Genomic DNA, 20,144 nt, shown 5'->3' with positions numbered 1-20,144 from the left:
ATGTTGTTATATTGTACTTAGAAACTGTACCTTTAATATTACCTTTATTAAAAGTGCATTGGACACATCGATTTTAGATGTGCTTTATGTGCTGTTACCCCATAATAAAATTTACCGCTTGTAATGGGCTTTTATTTCCTGACTGTTTATCTGTCTCGGTTGTCTGCTCTCTCTCTTTCTCTCTCACTTCTTTTTTAATAAAATTAATCAAACTGCATATTTTTGATTTGCAATAATTTCAAACATATCATTCCTTCTCTATTTAATCAGAACTATTTGCCTCACCCCACTGAAAACATCTCCAAATAATGTCATTATATCTGTTGAATACTTGCAACTGTGCAACTGCCTTTGAAAATTAAACATGGATTCAATATGTGACCATTTCTTTAACCTCCCACAAAAATATAATCTTCAAAACCATTAAGCCATATCACAACGTTAGTCTTAGTACTTTTAGAATTACAAAAAGACAAAAATAATTTTGGTACAAGGTACAACTATATAATTACAAGACATATCAATTCATGACCCGAACTTGGTTAATTCTTGGTAACAGATTATAGTTCTGTATTTTCTAAACCCTCTTCTCAAGTATCTCTTTGATAGAATTCACCTAAATGTGCATGTACCATGTGGTTAATACCCAAGCCAGATATGGATATGAGCATCCGTGTTGTTGGAAAATCCAGGTAGATCTGTTTGGGAAGCATCAGTGTGGAGCAGGAAATCACATCTGCAGACTTACTTAGATTCCATAGACACTTAGAGCTGAATAAAGGACAGGAGTTGGAATAATTTGAACCTGTAATTTTAAAAACAGGAATGTAGTAGACTGTGGTTCAAATTGGGTTCAAGTAAGGGAAAGACTAGGAACAGATATTGCAGATATGGGCAAGGAATCATGCTGCTGCCTTCAGAAACAGTAAGGCTAATGTGATAAGCAAATACATTGCACACTTATGAGAATACAGTATTATTTATATTCAGCCAGTTATAAAAAATGATTTGTTTTTATTTTCAGCTCTGACAGGGGACTTCCATGTCTTTGGGCATACATTTGAATAATTTCAAACAGACATTTGAGGGATACATGTTATGTACTTGTTTGATTATTATTATTTTGTTCATACGTATTCATATAATACATAAGCAGACAGGATAAGAATCGACTGCAGTTAACATCCACAAGGGGGCAGTGAATGTGCAAATGTGCTTTTATGCCAACATTACTTCAAAAGAAGAAGCCTCTCAAACGTGTTTACAGCAGTTACTAACGTGTTGCTAAATGTTGTCATTCCTGCCGCACACAACACAGTGACAATAATGGAGCTGGTATGGTAAGTCATATTTTCAATGGGAACTTTTAAAGACAGCTATATATTTTGTGACAATTCAACTTGCCCACACGGAGAGTTCATCACAGAGTGACAGCAGGATGATGCTAACCTACCGTAAACTAGTGCGGTTTACCTGACACTTGTCGTTCCCATTGTGTAACTGTCTTTAGATATTATTCATTATATTTGAAACGTGTCTGTTAGCTTGTTAGCGACTACTTCAGATAAACTAGAGAAGTACTGCACTCACGTTACACTAGCGAACCTCAAACGTGAGCTTACAGTCAAGCTATTTTAACGAGACACGAAATAAATAAACGCGTTGACTGTAATGAAATAAATGTTTGGTGTTGTTTTTTAACGGTTTAATATCATTTTTAAGCTAGCGTTAAGTCACCTAAACATCAGTTGGAGTAGTCTAACAAGAACGCTACTTACTGTTAATGTTGACACCGATTAATGTGAACCAGTTTATTGGACGTTGAAATGTTATTATTAAGCTCATTTGCAAGGTAAAGTTAGTTGTTTATAAAGCATGAAACTGGTAAATGTGCTTTTGTTTTAGGACGCTAACGTTATCCTATTATCCTTAATTGTCAGACTTGGGGAGTGGCAAATTCAAACAACAGAACCAATAACATGCAAAGCAACAACATTAATATTATTCAACATACAGCCTAAGATTTTTACAGAAACTATTCAGATGTTATCCATTTTGTAATCATCAACATTGTCATAAGTAACTAAGTTAATTACACATTTTTCTCAGTAACTCTAATAGATTACAGTTAAATTATGCAATACATGTAACTAGTTACTCCCCAGCACTCATGGTAACATTAATTCATAGAGGCTTTACAACGAATTACAAAAATGCAGATTCAGATAGATTCAGATTTATTTATTTTATTTGAAAAAGAAACGGTAATATATACATACTATATACAGACATATTATAAGTAATGCTAAGTAAGTAAGTGTTAGTGTGTGCTGATTCAAACTGGTTTCAGTTGTGTTAAGTTATTTCAAATGAAATGGAAAAACAAAAATCCAATCAGCCTTTTCAAGCCATAAGCAGGGAGTGGTTGGTAATTATACATTATTATTGAACAACCATTAAAATAACAACAACAACAACACTTAGCAACTTATTTGCACTTATATGCCTCCCACCCACAGTTGTTGCTTGTTGGACACTCATCCTATGTAAAATAAATGTGTTATGCCATTCAGTGTCATCTGTGCACATATATGTTGTAATATGCTATACTTCACACTATTAATGTTATTACTATCATGTGGTATTACAATGTGTCCTTGAAAATGTAATATTGCATGTTGTAATGACAAGCCTGATTAACTTTTTGTATCTTGCATTGTTGAAATTAGGGCCCAACCAATACTGCAGTTTTGGGGACGATACCGATATTAGGGAGTTAATAAAAATGATCATATTGATATATTGGCCGATAATCTTATGATAATATGTACATAAAAAGAATCAAACACTTGTGACAAAGATATGTAATGGAGGCGTGCTATTTTACTGTTTAACTATGTTTATTGTATAAAATGACAAACACTAAACTTCACTGGGAATGTAATTAATTATAGATTACTATAAATAATAAAACATACAACAACAAAAATATATGTACGCACTAAACTTGAATGAAGAAAAAGGATATGGATATAAAATGTTGCCGATATAACTTTAAAAAAAAATATCAGTGCATATCAGATAACATACAGTATATGCCCATAAGGATATATCGGTCTGTCTACTTGAAATAAATATCTGTCCTAGTGCAAAAGTGTATAAATATAGAGTGTAGAAACATTGAATTTAATTTGGGTACAACACAGGACTCTAATATTATTTCCATTTCCTTTTCATTTAAGGGAGGATCCCCCAGTTCCTGAAGCTCCATTCTTTACCAGAGATCACTATGACAAATACTCTCTTGCACCTACTGTTAGAGAGTTGTGGACCTTTCTCCAAAGGTATGCTAATAACCAAACATATAAAATGAATATATCAATTCTGGTCTATTTTTACCATACTGTTCAAAGGCTAACTAGTGAGTCTTCATCTGACATGTTATTTTCCTCTCATTTGTTATTTTTTTCTTCCTACTCAAGCCCTGTAGAGAATGCCAGCATAATACAAGATCGTGACGCTGGGGCTGCAAAAGCCTCCTGCATTCCTACCACAGAAGAAGCTGCAGAATTTAAAGATGACAGCTGCATCAGCAAGGAAGAGCCCTGTTGGGACAGCCATGATAGTGATGGTTTATTTTCAGACAATGCTGCAGAAGGTGCAGAAGACTGTAAGGATCCCAAAAACACAAACGTTAAGTTAAAGCAGTCCAAGAATGAGGCAGATGCTGCATATCCTGAACCCAGGCTGCCCTTCCCGTGTATGTCAAGCCTGTCCAGCCAAGAGCAGAAGATGTATCTTGGCATTTTGATGAGTAAGAAAAATAGGAATCCTCCAGAGGTACAAGTATTCTCCTTAATGGTATTTTAATCCTACCAGTCCTTGTTGCACTGATTTACTCAAACAATCTGCACATTTTTCAGAGCTTACAGGCACGAGTAAACAATGAAGTAATGCAGTTCATGAGATACTTGCAAGATGTGTCCAGAATATGTGCTGACGACTACAACTTCATATCACAAGGAGCTGTGCAATACTCAGAGGTACTATCAGGATTGCACCTGTCATCAGTTGTCTCCAATGTGTGTTTAAAACATAAAGCATTCATTTGTTTTTTCAGGATTTCTTCAAGTGCTGTTTGGAATGCATTAAGACATTTCCTCAGCTATACCAGATCCATGAGCTGACCAGTTTGACAGGGGGAACATTCAACCCAGGGCTCACTCTGACCTTTGAAAAACAGCTAATAATCATGGTAATGTCCTTTTTGAAGTGCTGCTTTCACACAGGAGCTGTCCCAGTCTTGTACGATTTTGACTCCATATACTTTGGCTGTTCATAAATGCCATTGTCCATTTTTATTTTTGTTTAGCCTTTCAACCTTAAGTGTTAAATTGCAGTCTTTTGTGTTGGTTCACTTTCTTTATTTCCATATTTGCACCCTTTATTTCTCCAGGGCAATGTGGATATTACCGACCACAAGATGGTGCCTGCTGATGCGCAGCTTGCATCGGATTATCAGAGTGTTTCATCAGAGAATCCTCCAGCTAAAAAAGCTAAGGACATGCACGCTGTAAGCAATTGTCTCGCTTTTTTAATTACTCTAATAAAGTAAGTCACAAAGATGTTTTACTGCTAGAATGGGATTCATGACCGCAGGTCTATTGTAACTTAATTTCAGCTCTTGCAGTTTTCACAAAAGACACCAGAGGGTGTTCAAGTCTTGCTCAGCAAAATCAGAACTAATTGAGTTTCTGAAGGATGCATGGTCACACACAGTAATATCAAAGTGCAGTTATTGTTGACAGTTTTGTTGGTGTTTATATTTATTTACTGATGTAGTAACCGTTGTAGCTGGATAAACTAGTTTTGTTTTTCTCTACAGACAATCAGCAGTGATAGTAATGCAGAGAAGTTGTGTGCCCGTTATGAACCTCATGTGTGCCTGACGCGAGATGCCCTGGTCAGACTGCTAGACAACCATGGCCCTGACTTTGGGGAGCAGTGGGAACTGCCTATTTGGGTCAAATTAAGCCCTGGAAAAGGTATTGCATTATAATTTGAGCATTTAAGTTGTCATGGTATAATTAGAGACAATGTAGCATTTGCTTCCAAGAGGTTAAAATGAAATACATTTCTGTTCCCACTCTCTTTTTTCTCTTTCCTCTCTGCGTTCTACATTTGAATGATCACATCATGGCAAGAAAACCCAAAAACAAATAACCATCCAATGTTATCCTATTTTATCCTATTTAAACGAGGTGTGAACTTTAATCCTTGTGTTCCAAAGATAAACAATACATCCCTACCTTACAAAAACATGTTTTAATGCATCAAATATGTGCTAGATTGCATAGTGATCCCAAATGCAGTCACACAGAATAATAGAAATAACAGGGTGTCTGCAGTGATGTTAATGAAAACAGAAACATACAGTATGAGATTAATGTTACTGTATGCTTACAATTCTTCTCTAAAAGAGAATATTTAGAAAGCAACAACAAAAAATATGGCTTGCTTACTATGGAATGCTACTTGGCATTGATATGTTTCAAATTTTTTAAAAAGGTGCTAGAGATTTTAGAATATAAGGATCTAAACATATAAGATTAATAGTTTTACACTTACTGGTAAAAAAAAATAGTTGGCAGTGCATAAAAATACTTTACAAGACAGTCATCTGGTTCTGTGTTTGAGTGTTGAGATGCATTTAAACATGCATTATGCTTAAAACACAGTGTGTATTAACACTGAATGGCCTCATGGTGGCACAGTTTCACATAGTCTTTTAATTCATACTGTGTATCTTTTTTACAGGCAGTTGTCAGAAAAAGACTGTCTACATAGACTCACCCCTGCTGAAAACTGAAATGACAGTGAGAGAGAGCAGTCATATCTTCTGTGAGGAGAGTTTGAAGCTTTCCATTAAGAAAAATGGTAGTACAAATGTATTCCATTTAATGACAGAGCTTCCCGAGAATGAGCTGCTACTCTCACCGGTATGTTGATGCACAAGTAGAGGTGGGCATATACATAGTACTGTATTGTGTATTTTATTTTATTAAATCACTAATTCTTTGTTATTTGTTCCTAAAACAGGAGAACTCGCAGAGAAATTGTGTGTCTTTTGAAAACAATGGTCTTGACTTTGAGGTGGACCTCACTGACCTGGAGACATTTGGAGAGACAGCACCCCTTAAAATTTCCAAGGTGCAGAAGATGCAGAATGAGAAGGATACATGTGTTAAAACTGAAAAAGCTACAGGGTCATCACCTTTAAGTAAGACTAAAAGGTCCAGTGAGCATCTTGTAAATGCCAGCAGTAGTTCACAAGAGATGGGTGCCTCATTGACAGATAATGATTTTCCCATAACTCAGCCGGTTGTGAAAGAGGCAAGTGTAGCAATGACTGAACAACTGAGGCAAGACTCTGCACAAGAAAGTGACGAAGACCAAACATTTGCTGCAGACTCAGATGATGAGAGGTTGGTCATTGATGACTCTTTGCCTCCAGCTGCCACACCCACAAAACAATGTAAGCCTCAGCCCACACCCTGCTCTACAGACCCTCCTCTTACCCGTGCATCTGTAAATTCAGCGTCATCTTCCCCTCAAAAAGTTACAAGGCAGCGCCAATCCAAAAGAGCAAAGGTAGCTGGCGACCAACTGAGTGAAATCCTGCAAATGCAGACAGCCATGTTCAACTCTGCCAATGGATCATCCAAATGCTTAACCACACCCATGGAGACCAACTCACCAACCAAAGTCACAGGACCCTCACTTCACTCCCATCCAACATCCTTGGTTAAGCCTTGTGTGTCCTCATATTTAGAGAGAAACCAGAGCCAGGATGGAGAGACCTGTGTTGCTCCTCTTCATGGATCTGCACCAGTGGTTCATACTACAGAGCAAAAAAGTTAGTATCAAACAAATTTTCAATGTGTGGATTTAAATTGCTTCTATGCTCCAAATTAACACAGAGTGCATACCCCCCCACACCAGAGGTGGGTAGAGTAGCCAAAAACTGTACTCAAGTAATAGTACTGTTACTTCAGAATAATATGACTCAAGTAAAAGTAAAAAGTAGTCATCCAAATAATTACTTGAGTAAGAGTAAAAAAGTGCTTGGTGCAAAAACTATTCCAGTACTGAATAACTGTTGAGTAACGTCTGATTTGTTTAACACAAGCATTCAATCAGACAGATAAAGAATACAAAATAATCATCTTCAGGCAAATTAGAGTTCATCCAATCAATAAAATAATCAAATTAATTCATTACAAAATAGCTTAAATTAAAATAATCAAGGTAAATTCAAGTACTTCAATAAAAAATAAAATCAATAAAATAATAAAAAAATAAATTAAGCACAAGTAACACAAATTTCCAAACCTTTGTACTTTTTCACCAGGCTCTGCAGGCTCATAAACTTTAGGTCTCTTTTAAACACATCTGCAGTCTGTGGGGCCCTCAGGTGGTCAGGGAGGGTGTTCCACAGCCCTGGGGGCTGCAGAGGAAAAGGCCCGATCACCCATGGTAAACATGCTTTCAATATGAGACACTACCACGTCTGTGTCTGCATTGCCGACTGTTCATTCTGACTTTTTTCATCCGTTTCTCTTTTTTGTTTGGTACGAGCGTCCCGCCGCTGAGATTGAGTATGGTCACTGCACGGCTACGTTTGATTGGTGAACCATAGTCACGTGGTAGTGTCTTTGACGGAAGTCTCTCTCTCTGACAAAATAAAACATTAAAATGAGGCGTACACGGGGGGGATAAAAAATGAATGACGCGTAGAATACCAAGGAGGTAAAAAGAAAAGTAACAAGCTCAGTGTAGCCTAATGTTGCAGAGTAAGAGTACAGTTTCTTCTTCACAAATCTACTCAAGTAAAAGTAAAAAGTATAGTGATTTAAAACTACTCCTAGAAGTATATTTTTTTCAAAAACTCACTCAAGTAAATGTAACGGACTAAATGTAACTTGTTACTGCCCACCTCTGCCCCACACACACAGAAATACTAACACAGGACTTGCAGGCTGGTGCAGAAGATGAACAAGACTATGAGGCTCCAGAGAAAGGCAACCTGCTCTACAAGATCTACAGTCTGCAAGATCTGCTGCTTATGGTGCGCAGCTCTGTCTCATTGACCCATACCAGAAGAGCAGGCAGCAGCAAGAACCAGGTAAACATGTTAGTCTATACACATTGTACACAACTTTATTGTTTGAATACCGAATACTAAAATATAAAATAAGTAGCTTTATTTCTTACTTCTGTTTATCCCTCAACAGTATGTACCAGTGCATGTTTTGCCCAAGCTGGAGTACCAGTTGAGTTACGGTGTTGAATGTCTAAGCAGTACTGAAGCTTGCCAGCTGTGGACAGAGACGGTGCTCCACTCCAGTACTGTTTCATACATAGGTAAAACTTTTACTGACTGTTACTTGCAATCCGATTACTTTTAACTTCAGCTAAAATTAAGGCAGAAATGTTTATTTTCTGTTTTTAATGGGGTAAGGAATACTCCCTTTAGCTTTTCATTTTTCAAAATACATGTCAAAAATGTATGCAAGGTAGTATTTATGTGGCTTAAAAAGAGATTTTGTTTCCCTTCCCTCACTGCATACAGTACAGTGGGCAAGGCGGATCCTCCCACACAAACCAATGAAATAGTCTTTTGATGACTCACCATCCTGGGTTGACTGTGTACTGATTGTGTTTATTTTGTTGCCATGACTACAGCCACATTTAGTTGTGGGGAATCACACAGAAGGCGGTGTGCAGAGTTTAATCAAATTCCCTTAATTCATATTATAGACTTACATGTACTGTTTACTTGTTGCTTGGGATTCAGGGAAAGACTTTTTCCATATGAGGTTCATTGATTTGCTGGAGAACCCCACACACATGCAATAGGTCAAAATGTTGTGTATGGAGCAACAATAAAAGGACACAAGCAGTTTTTGTGAGAGTTGGTTATTCCTGAGTACTCTCAGGAAGTACAATCTCTGCTGGACCAGTTTCTCAAAGCACTTCATAATGACAGGTGTAAGAGCTACTGGTCAGTAATCACTCAGGCTGCTGGTGGTGTTCTTCTTCGGGAGTGGGACAATTGTGGAGGGCTTCAGGCAGGAAGGGGCGGCAGACTGAGACAGTGACTGGTTAAAGAGCTTGGTGAAGACTCCAGCCAGCTGGTCCGCACAGTCCCTCACCACCTGTCCAGAGACGCTGTCAGGTCCAGAGCAAAAAAGGCACTGTGCAGGATTGTGTACTAGTTCCCTGTATTCAACTTTATTGCTCTAAGTGGCATTGCCAAAAAGCCTAGGTTTTTGAAAGGGAATGGTTCAGATCCTTCCATATAATAGACGTTTTGCCAAGAGTAGTGTAAGAGAAGAGAATGAATTGTTGTTGGGTGATAACAGTGATAGCATTCAAGGTATATAAAAAAATATGTACCACTTCATTGCATCATGCGACAAGCACAGCTAGTAAGAGATCCTTCTTTGCTGAGTAGTTCATGGTTCATCATGTGGCCCATCATGTGGCTCATCATGTGGTATTCCACAATTGTGTATTTATGACTGAGTTTGCTGGCTCTAAAACAGTCTGTGATCGAAGGAATTCATTGTTGAAATAAGCAGGCATTACGAGGTAGAATGAGAGGCAGCAAAGGAGACAGGACCAACTAGCATTAATTAATTTATTTATTTATTTATGTAAAGGTTTAGAAATCAGGGACAATCCACATTAATAAAACATTTTAACAAAATGTAAACATGCCAGAATTAGCCAAAAGACTATTTTACATCTGCTGTCCCTGGACTGATGTTAAATAGTCACCCTAAAGGAATATAAAAAGAAGAAATAAGAAGACTAAATCTGAATAAAAGCAAAAAACAATGCAAAAATCCATACATACACACACAAGCTAACAGAGATTCAGCTCAAACAGCAGATAACTGCTACAGACAAAAACAACATTAAGCAGCAACACCAACATCAACAAAACTGATTACACCAGACACAACTAACAAACTAGCAGGCCACAAGCAAGCGGGACATAGACAATAAACACATTATAAAAAGCCATGCACAAAAAGCAACAAAAATGCTAGACAATTAATAAGCTGACAGACAACATGATGGATGGCATCAGAAAGCACCGACAGGCAGAGCAGCAAACATGGAGGAAAATTAACAACACAGTCTCCTCTAGCTGCACTCTGTGTGGATGTTGATTCCATTTTTATAAACTGGCTTAATACAGGAGGAGTAAGTCCATGTATGATTTTGTACATAAGACAGGAGTGTGAATATTTAATCAGGGTTTCCCAGTGTAATAACTTGTAATTCAATAAAATATGGCAGTGATGATAGTTATTGGATTTCCTGTCCAGCACTTTTAGAGTTTTTTTATATAGAGAAAGTAGAGGTTTAAGAGCAGTGTTGCTAACTTGAGACCAGGTTGTCAGACAATATGTTATTTCTTACCACCCACTCAAGCTTGTAACAACGCCAGCAAATCATCACAGGCTTAATTCCTTTTATAAGCACTAGCTATGCCACTGATGATGAAGTGAACCCCTTGATGTCTGTGCTCATTAGTTCTTGTTCTTTTTTCTCAGTGTCTCTCTCACCCTCCCTTTCTGTCTCTATAGCTCACATCAATGCACACACTTCAAAAGTAGCTCAGCTAAGAAAGCTGCCTGACGACTGGAAACAGAACATCTCCTGTGGGTTCAAGTGAGTCCTGTTAGAACAGATGTCTGTGTGTATGGATGATATGATTAACCTAATCACTCCTGTATGATTATGTTACTTAAGATTCAGAAAATTTCATTATGAAATCCAGCCTATTTATCACTAAAACCTGGAGAAATCTGAGCGGCATCTATACTCATCAGTAGTTGCTATTATCACCTCTGGTTTTGTCTTCAGAATTGATGTTGAAATCTAGATGCTGTCAGATTATAACTTGGTGTTATCTCTCTGCAGGCCGTCTAAGTCACTGAACATACTGCACCACCTCCTGAAAAAGCTAGTTGGGTAAGTTGTTGAGTAAATTCACTCTGTTTTAAAAACAACAAAGTTTGTAGGTTTGTTGCTTTGCATCTTATGATTGAATGCAACAGGTTTTCATTTATTGGTCTTAATATGAGCAAACTTTAATTGTGAAAACAAATAATCATGAATGTGCAAACAAATATGGATTGAATGTTCCTAGCAAAAGTTGGGAAGGGTTGGGTCTTTTTCTTAAACTCTATTGTTTAGCCGGACAGCTGCAGATTATCTGTCTGCACACATCTGTTGGCATGTTCTGCTTAAGGTGGTGAAATTTTTGTTAGGTGTGACAGCCTCAGGCTGAAAATATGACATAACTCTGCCTTCATATTTGTTTTGGAGTTACACAATCAATTATTCAATGACAAGGCAGACTTAAACAATCCTGACTTAAGGCAGTTGTTCTCATACAGGCTGGTCACAGGAAAACATGAAAGCACTCAGAATGCTACTACATGTTTTAGTATATGGGCTTTGTCTTTAATACTATTACTTCATTTGGTTTTGTAGGTTAGAAGAAGGACAATACCTGATGGCGCACAAAGCGGGGGAACCATTTGTCACCTTATTTAAAACTGCTAATGGGAAAGTGAGTCGGGGGTTATACAACCTGCAGCAGGTCCACAGCACTGTACCTCAGCCCCCAGCCTCTGGCCTTGTGCCCTGGATACCTGTTGATCCAGCTGTGGTCCTGCCCTTCCACCAGAAACACAGCCGTGTCCCCTGCACCTTCCCACCAAGACCCTTCCTAAAGGTGTGTGTACATGTTTTATCATCTAATAGATAGGACTGTGAAAATACATTCATTGGAGGTCATATGCTGTCAAATAATAACAATGTGTCCAAGTGTTGTAGGAACTCTTGTTGTAGGAAGTGTTAATATCTAGGAAGTCCACACCCTTTCTTTACACACACACACACACACACATGCAGGGATAACCTGACAGCCAAGATAAATTAAGTGCAATCTCTCACTAAGTTGAGTGCAAAGGCATTGGTTATTTTCTTATCAGACTGGCTAAACCTGCACTCTACTGCATAGTTTGTCTGCACAAGCCCAAAACCAACAACAGGGACAATAGAAGGTATAGTAGAAGCAACACCTTTGCAGGTTTTTTTTACTGTGTGACATTCATTGGATGCCTGTCTAAAATCTCACACAGTAAAGATGTAATCACATCTTTTGACTTGTCAAACAAAGGAAAAACATGTTTTCAACCGAGCATTTGGATTGTCAACATCTGTGACTGACGTTAGTACATTTCTGATTGTATAATGTATGTTGCAACTTGAATTTAGCGCCAATTATGGAAAATGCACCCTTGTTATCTTCTTTCATCCTGTCAGACACCAAAAGATGGAACATCACAGTCTAATAACCATGGAGCCAGGCAGTCAAATAACAACTTGGATGCAGGTGGCAAGAAGAAGAAAAAAGGAAAGAAGCGTTCAGCCAAGCGTAAAAAGTATATTAAGAAGCTTGTTCAGAAGTCTATTTAAAATAATATATCATACCATTTATCCATCATGATGTCATTACATCATATCATAGGTTAGGTAAGTCAGAAGAGGAGCTGGATCTTTATTGCTGAGGAAAGTAAAGTAAAAGGAGATCACTGATAAAGAGTTAATACAAGAAATTCCATGTGATATTAAACGTAGATGTGAATGCGAAAGCACGTTTACAGTACAGAATGTATACTTTCTACTATTTATATTTTCTATTTTTCTATTTTGATTGTTATAGTTCTTGTATATTTTGTCAATTGTAATATTTTGTAAATCAGAGCAATAATAAACTGTTTAAGTGTTAATGTGGGTGTCTGGTTACTGTCTGTGATGCACAAGATGTTTGTAAGTGTTTATGGTCTGCATTGCGTAATGGGACGATGAGACATCACCTTGAAAATCTTGTGAAGGAGCAGGGCTCTTATGACTTTGAATAGTGTGTGTGGGAAAACAAAGATTTAGAGCTGCATTAAGAGGAATCTAGTTGGAACAGGGTGGAGTCATGAGTCCATGGAAAGGGGAGGGAGTCTGAGTCAGGGGAGGTGAAAGGGGAAACCTTTTTATATGTCAGAGAGCTTCAAACCTCTATATAACCAGGACCAATCTCTGCATCTACATCTCAACTTCTACATCTTAGGTAAGTTCAGCGTTATGACACATTTTACTGTGAAATAAGTAGATTTGTAACTTAGATGTACTTCACACAGGAGAACTGTTTAAGAGAATGTTCTAACTTGCATGACAAATATCTAAATTGTGTAAAAATAGTACAAATAATTTAACTTCATTTCTATTAGGCAAACACTACTTCTCTGATTCTCCTTTTGAGTTTTGGTTACATAAGTAACTCCTGCTCTCTAGTGTGAGCTCACTAACATTTTTGTATGTGCATGAGAAGGTACTCCTTTGTCATACCAGCCTGCAGTACAGTAGCACATTTTCCAGGGTGTGTCTCTTTGGGGTTGCTGTTAAGGATGTGTGTCAGACCTATAAGGAGAAAGACTTACTGGACTGTCAGCAGTATCAAAACTTAGCAGAAACTACACTGACTGAGATACTGGCAAAACAGGGAAAAGATAAATCACTTATTAAGTCTTGAGTTATTTTGTCTGACTCACTCAAGCAGCAGAGGCAGTTTCTCTATTTAGAAAACTTTGTTTGAGGGGCTGGTGCAGTCGAAGGGAAGGTGATTATATCTTCACTTCAAACATAAACATGACCCATTGCATGATACATCTAGGACAAGTCAGTGCAAGGATTAGAGTGATGTTTGATCACAAGATTGTATAGTGTCTGACTTAATGTTTCAGTTTTGTCACTTTTTCCAGGATAGTCAAAATGGCTATGGTATCGGAATTCTTGGGTCAGCTGTCTCTCAACATTGGGGTAATGTCATTTTCCTTTTTCTATACAGTACATTGGGTACACTTAATACTTTGTGTATTTTGAAGACCTAATTTTTATCTGTCTCATTTGCATTGAATCCACAGAACAGCGAACCCAAGTACCCAACAGTTTTACCTGCTGGGGACTTTGACCCTGACAGAGATGCTGCCAGAATAGAGACTGCTATCAAAACCAAAGGCAAGAAACTATGTCTGCTGCTCAAAAATCAATCCTTAGTTCTGCAATTTTTTCTCTAGGGATGAGTAGCTGGTATTTCTGAGTCAGCATCCTGGTTTCAAATGTTTGCCCATACTGGGAACACTTCCAAGTCTGTGCTTCAGTGATGGCTGAGCTCTGTTCTAGCCACTGACTGAAAGCTACTGGCAACATTTTGACCATCAATTCCCCAACAGTGACTATTTGTTGTGATGAAGAATATGTTTTGTGTGAAATTATGTTTCTTTACTGATGAGGGTAAGAATATCCTGTGACCATGCTGTGTTAAAGCATGCCAACTTTGCTGCCATCATGGCTGCCATGCCCTCTTATATTTGTTTTTCTCAAAGGCTAAGTCTTATTTCATCCACTACAGTACTGCCTTCATGGCGCTGCAGCTACACTATAATATTGAACCACTGAATCATTCAAAGGAGAAACAGACAACCCATCAGCATTTGAAAAACCTCCACTTCAGTGCTGCAGCCTATTTTAAAGGCAATCTTGTTACTAAAATTAAATGCTGTAAGTTAAATCCACAGTAATTTTATGTTCAAATAAGGCTAACTGTACTATACAGAATTTGTGGGCAATTTCAGATAAACAACATAGATATTTTCATGCAAAATGAAGCCCACTATGGATAGAAATATCTCACAGTATAGAGTAGAGTTAGTAAATTAGTAAATAGGGTTGGAAATTGTGGTCAACAGCACACACTTGATGACTGTGATGACCGTGCATTAGTGCGATACCAAAGGAAGTACAGAAAAGCAACTCTTCCTCAGGTGACCGAGAATGTCAACGCAAAACGTAATCACACTGTGTCAGCAAGAACAGCCAGTTGATAATTACATAGTGAGGGATATTATAGTAGGGTTGCAGTGCATAAGCCCCTCATTATAAGATGAAAGCACATCTGAGAGGGCAGTGATGCAAAAACCACAGCCACTGGTCTACAGAGATGGGGAAACAGTGATATGATCAGATGAGTCATCCTTCACCACATCATCGACAAGTGAAGTAGTACATATGTGGCGTACACTAACAGAACAGTACAGCTTGACCCCTGCAGTGAGCAGACCCCGTGGCTCTGTTATGCTGTGGGGGGGGGGGGCATTTATGTTTGGGTCCACTTGTCCCTTTAGAGGGAAGGGTCACTGCAAATCAATACAAAGTTGTTCTGAGTAATCACCTTTATCTTATGATGAAACTGTCTCTTGGATGACAATGCTCCCAGCCACAGAGCAAGAGGGGTCACTTATCAATGGTTTGATAAGTATGAAAATTATGTGAATAATATGCTATGCCCTTGGCAGTCACCAAATCTCAACCCAGTTAAACACCTATAGGAGATTTTGGACTGATGTGTCAGATAATTCTCTCCACCACCATCATCAAAACACCAATTGAGGGACTATCTTTTTGAGGAATGATGTCCATCCCTCCAGTAGAGCTCAGGGACTTGTAGAATCAATGTCTAAACACATTTAAGCTGTTCTGGCAGCATGTAGGTGGCCTAAGACCTTACTAAGATTACTAAGATTTTTCCTTTAATTTCATTGTTTGCCCATCTGTATGTGCATTTTTCAAGATATTTTTAAAACCCAATTAGAGGAGTGTTTTTTCTCCAAAGGTTGATAGGTGCAAATAGATACACCTGTATCAACTGTACTCACATATTTGGCAACTATTCAAGTTCTTAAAGTTTTTTTCTTTTAACTCTTTTTCTACTCTTCTTTTCCTATAAGGTCAACAGTCCTTGTTATTGCTCCAGGAATTTAGATGTATAGCTGTATTTGTATTTAGTGGCTGCATCTGTTTGTCTCATGTAACATGTATAAATCTGTTTCACATTTACATTAGGAGTGGATGAGCAGACCATCATTGATGTCCTAACAAAGCGGACCTACTCCCAAAGAAGAGACGTTGCTTTCGCATATGAAAGGAGAGCAAAGAAGGTACAGTCAGCCCCGGAAGAAAGTCTGAACTGCTTCGGAGCTCTGATTATGTGGTGGTTTTGAAATATTTTGACACATTCAATACAGACAGGTAATACTGTTGTATTTTTAGGACATGATCACAGCCTTGAAGGGAGCTCTGTCCGGCTCTCTGGAAACAGTGATCCTCGGACTGATGAAGAGCACAGCCCAGTACGATGCCTCAGAGATCAGAGGATCTATCAAGGTAACAGACACGGATTGCATCATTTGTGGTTAACACCAGTGGAGTCAGTAGAAAGCTTACACTGCCCTCTCCTGGAAAAACAGCAAAACTTTCCTTTTCTTTAATCATATCTAAAGTTAGATTGTGTCTATGTTGTATCTGAAGGTATTGTTTATAGAAAGTAATGAAGATGTCTGTCTCTTTCAGGGCTTAGGAACAGATGAAGAAACACTGATTGAGATCTTGTGCTCACGCAGCAATACTGAGCTTGTTGAGATCAAGCAGGTTTATAAGGAGTGTAAGTCTAAAACACATCTCAAGGCTTTCATGAATGTACAATTTTGTCTCATCACATAAATTCTCATATGACTGCTTTCTGAGTCTCATATACTGTACCCTTATAGTGTTCTTGTTCCCTTTCACACATGTCTTGATCCATAAAATTCAGCAATTATATGATTCCAAAAATTAAAATATTATCTCCCACAGTGTTCAAGAAAGAATTGGAGAAAGATGTAGCAGGCGACACCTCTGGGAACTTTGCTAAGCTGCTGCTGGCTCTGGTGCAGGTAAGATCTGTTAGTGCCTGTCTTTGTCTTGATTTATATAATATACTGTAATACTGTTGAAATTGACCTGAGTCACACCTTAACTCTACGCAGACTAAAAGAGCAGAACCGACCGCTGTTGTGGACTATGAAAAGATCGATGATGATGCCAGGGTAAGTTGCCCATTTCACTTTGTCCCTGAATAAAAGTCTGTTAAAGTGTCTTTTTTGTTTAAATGTTAGGACTCAACTAACATTGTTACTGAATTTAAACTCCAGTTCAGAAGAGCCTGTATGGATTTTAACATTAAGAATATTTCTAAGAGTTTAGGAAATTACAGTTTTAACACTGATATTTATTGGTATTGCTCACATCTCTAAACTTCTCCATGCTAGAATCAACCCCTGTGATGATTATTTGCTTGGTCTTTGATATAATTTCTTGACTAGACCATTATTAAAATAAATATCATGTCTAACTTGAGCAGATTCTTTACCCAAGGTTTTGCTCATTCTTAGTTCTCGCATTTCACCAAACAGGAAAATCACTCACCAAAGCTATTAAGTCCAGATGAGTTTGCAAGGGATAATGTCATCTCACTTTGTACTGTTGACATTGCTGTTGTCAATAAAGTTTATTGCAGACTTAACTTGTAATAATACTTAATTTTGTTACCTTAATTGTAAAAGAAAAAGTGTAAACTATGGCATTTATTGGTATTTAATTGATTCAACTCAGAAACTCTATGATGCTGGAGTAAAGATTAAAGGAACTGATGTGACCACTTGGATCTCCATTATGTCTGAGAGGAGCGTACCCCACCTGCAAAAAGGTACAACACCCTATTTGTGGCATCATTGTTACACAAATGCTGATTTCTGACTGGCCTAATTTGTTAACAGATAATGACTAATAGGTTTCTCTCCTTCTTAGTGTTTCAGAGGTACAAAAGCTACAGCCCCTACGACATGCAGGAGAGTATTATGAAGGAAGTTAAAGGAGACTTGCAGAAGTCCTTCCTGGTTCTAGGTACACTTATCTTCCATTATTTATTATTTCATTAATACAGATGATTACTTAAAGTTTAAAATTACTATACTAACCCTAACCCTTGTAAGCCAAGCTTCTTTCTATGAATCACTTAAAAAATGATCAAACAAAATGATGTGCCAAAACAAAATGTGTTATTATGGATATATATTCTATTTTTCTTTTGTTTCAGTTCAGAGCTTTGAAAACAAACAGCTGTACTTTGCCAACAGACTGCATGAAGCCATGAAGGTAGTTACAGTGCGGTTCTTTCTTCTTGTTGAAATGTGGCTATTTTGAGGGCCAGATGTAAGAAGTAAATTCTGCTTTTGAAAGTGCAAATTTGCTGGAGGAGCACAGAATCTGAAGTTGGCAAAAGTTGTCTTACAACAGCATTGCATCAGCTGCTGTAGTTAAGAACAGAGCATGTACAACTTTAAAGTGCTGACTTGTGCTTGTCTTCTCAGAGTAAAGGGGCCAAAGAGAAAGTAGTGACCAGAATAATCGTGTCTCGCTGTGAGGTGGACTTGAAGAAGATCTGTTCTGAGTACAAGGCCCAATACGGACAGTCTCTTCAAAAGACTATTCTGGTGAGTGAATTATACAACCTGCCTGTGGCCTATTGCTGATTTACAATACGGCTTGTTCTGTCATGCAGTCCCTCTGACCTGCTCTATGTCTTTTACTTCTGCAGGAGCACACCAAAGGAGACTATCAGAAGGTGCTGCTTAGCCTTTGTGGACCAGAGGCATAAGAATGATTCATTCTCAGGGTCCACCACTGGCAATGTGCTTGGCAGGTGACAAATGAATCATGAATACACACTAGGAACAAACTCTGCTTCCAAAGCCCATCCTACATTTCCACAGTACAAAAATTCAAGAAGATAAAGGTATCTTTTTGTTACATGAATCATTTTTATTACAACCCACTTTTGTTATACCAAAATAGCAATAAAGTTCCTTTGTTGCACTGCGCTTTCTTATTTTCCTTGCATCCCTTTTTTTTAAACTTGTAGTTTACAGAAGTATCCATTAGAGGGCGCTATAGTAGCATTAAAAGCAGCTGCAGAAAGCTTTAGCTTCTCTGTCAAACCTCACACTTTCTGATACCTGCTGAATAAATGCACACAGTGATTCTGTCTTACATTTTTTTTTTACAAAAATAAAATATTTAATCATAAATGACATTTTTACATCAACAATCATCTTGTGTCCTAATTAAGATCAGTAAAGAAATGAATGAAAATAGCTGTATAAATATACTATTATTTTGTCTGGTCAGTGGATGAATATAGGAATATGTTGAATCTTGTGAAGTAAAAATCTTATAGTTAAATTAATTCTTTCTTCTGTCTGTAAATCCAAAACTTCAACTGTGCAGTTTGCAAACTTACAGAACTGTTGTTGAAAACAGAGTAATGTTTGATCAATAGAGCATATTTTTATACATAGAATTTGGAGAAATATTCCTCTTTTTTCCACTATGAGGTTCTATGAAGATGATTTAATCATTAGTGTGTTTTTCTGTGTTTGTTTGGTGCTAATATTTTAATTAAAAATGTTAATTTTACCTCCGGCAAAGATGATTTGCATACCACTAAACAAGCGTCTATACAGTGTGTTTCTGCTGTTTAGTTTGTGGTCTCTCAGGATGAAATAACCACCACAGTGTTGTCAAGGCATTTCTACTGAAGTATAAGAAAAAATGGCCCCAAAAGGCAAAATCAGTACTGCTGAACACAGCGATGAGGAAGAGGATGTGAGGGAAAGCACAGACCTAATAATCTAATGAAAATAAAATGGTGTACTGAAGCTAAAAAAAAAATTGTGGGAGAAATTGTCTGATAAAATAATGCCTCTGTCTAATATTTTCACTGGTTGAGTGGCTGAGGAAAGAAATGGCTTCAAATTTTAACAAGGCATTGGATTTATGATCATTTTGTAATAATATTGATGAGAACATTAGCCCTTTGTGATGGTTTATGTTTATAGGCAATAAAAAAATAAAATATAGTGTAAAGTAAGGTAAAACAGTATTTTGCAAAGCAGTGAGTTAGATTTATGTGTGAATATGGTGACAGATTAATCTCTGCATCATAAAGAGGACAGTACCACCATATTTTTCCCTTTTTTATATGGATGTACAACATGCTGTTCTGTTCAAGGCCAGCCCGTTGGGACCTCTGGCAAACCCAAGGGGAACTCACTTCCCAATTGAAACGA

At 37.6% G+C, this 20,144-nt stretch overlaps 2 protein-coding genes across 2 annotated transcripts; both read left to right on the top strand.

Moving 5' to 3' along the window:
* The first annotated feature begins 1,280 nt into the window (after positions 1-1,280).
* ice2 (interactor of little elongator complex ELL subunit 2) lies at positions 1,281-12,641 on the top strand. The gene is made up of 15 exons (XM_053319231.1): positions 1,281-1,340; positions 3,243-3,344; positions 3,483-3,840; positions 3,924-4,043; positions 4,121-4,255; positions 4,457-4,573; positions 4,886-5,045; positions 5,818-5,999; positions 6,100-6,916; positions 8,016-8,185; positions 8,295-8,424; positions 10,662-10,746; positions 10,999-11,049; positions 11,575-11,818; positions 12,412-12,641. Exons 1-15 carry the CDS (start codon positions 1,327-1,329, stop codon positions 12,562-12,564), a joined length of 2,838 nt encoding a protein of 945 aa, XP_053175206.1. The 5' UTR covers positions 1,281-1,326; the 3' UTR covers positions 12,565-12,641.
* Positions 12,642-13,156: 515 nt separating this feature from the next.
* Positions 13,157-19,068, top strand: LOC128358526 (annexin A2-like). The gene is made up of 13 exons (XM_053318845.1): positions 13,157-13,210; positions 13,902-13,959; positions 14,064-14,157; positions 16,042-16,136; positions 16,249-16,362; positions 16,549-16,639; positions 16,831-16,910; positions 17,004-17,063; positions 17,629-17,722; positions 17,824-17,919; positions 18,113-18,171; positions 18,387-18,509; positions 18,614-19,068. Exons 2-13 carry the CDS (start codon positions 13,912-13,914, stop codon positions 18,671-18,673), a joined length of 1,014 nt encoding a protein of 337 aa, XP_053174820.1. The 5' UTR covers positions 13,157-13,210; positions 13,902-13,911; the 3' UTR covers positions 18,674-19,068.
* The last annotated feature ends 1,076 nt before the right edge of the window (positions 19,069-20,144 follow it).

Source organism: Scomber japonicus, chromosome 5 (genome assembly GCF_027409825.1).
Source record: "Scomber japonicus isolate fScoJap1 chromosome 5, fScoJap1.pri, whole genome shotgun sequence".
Taxonomy (NCBI): domain Eukaryota; kingdom Metazoa; phylum Chordata; class Actinopteri; order Scombriformes; family Scombridae; genus Scomber; species Scomber japonicus.
The sequence above is the reverse complement of the archived record's forward strand: the minus strand, read 5'-3'. Positions and strand labels throughout refer to the sequence as shown.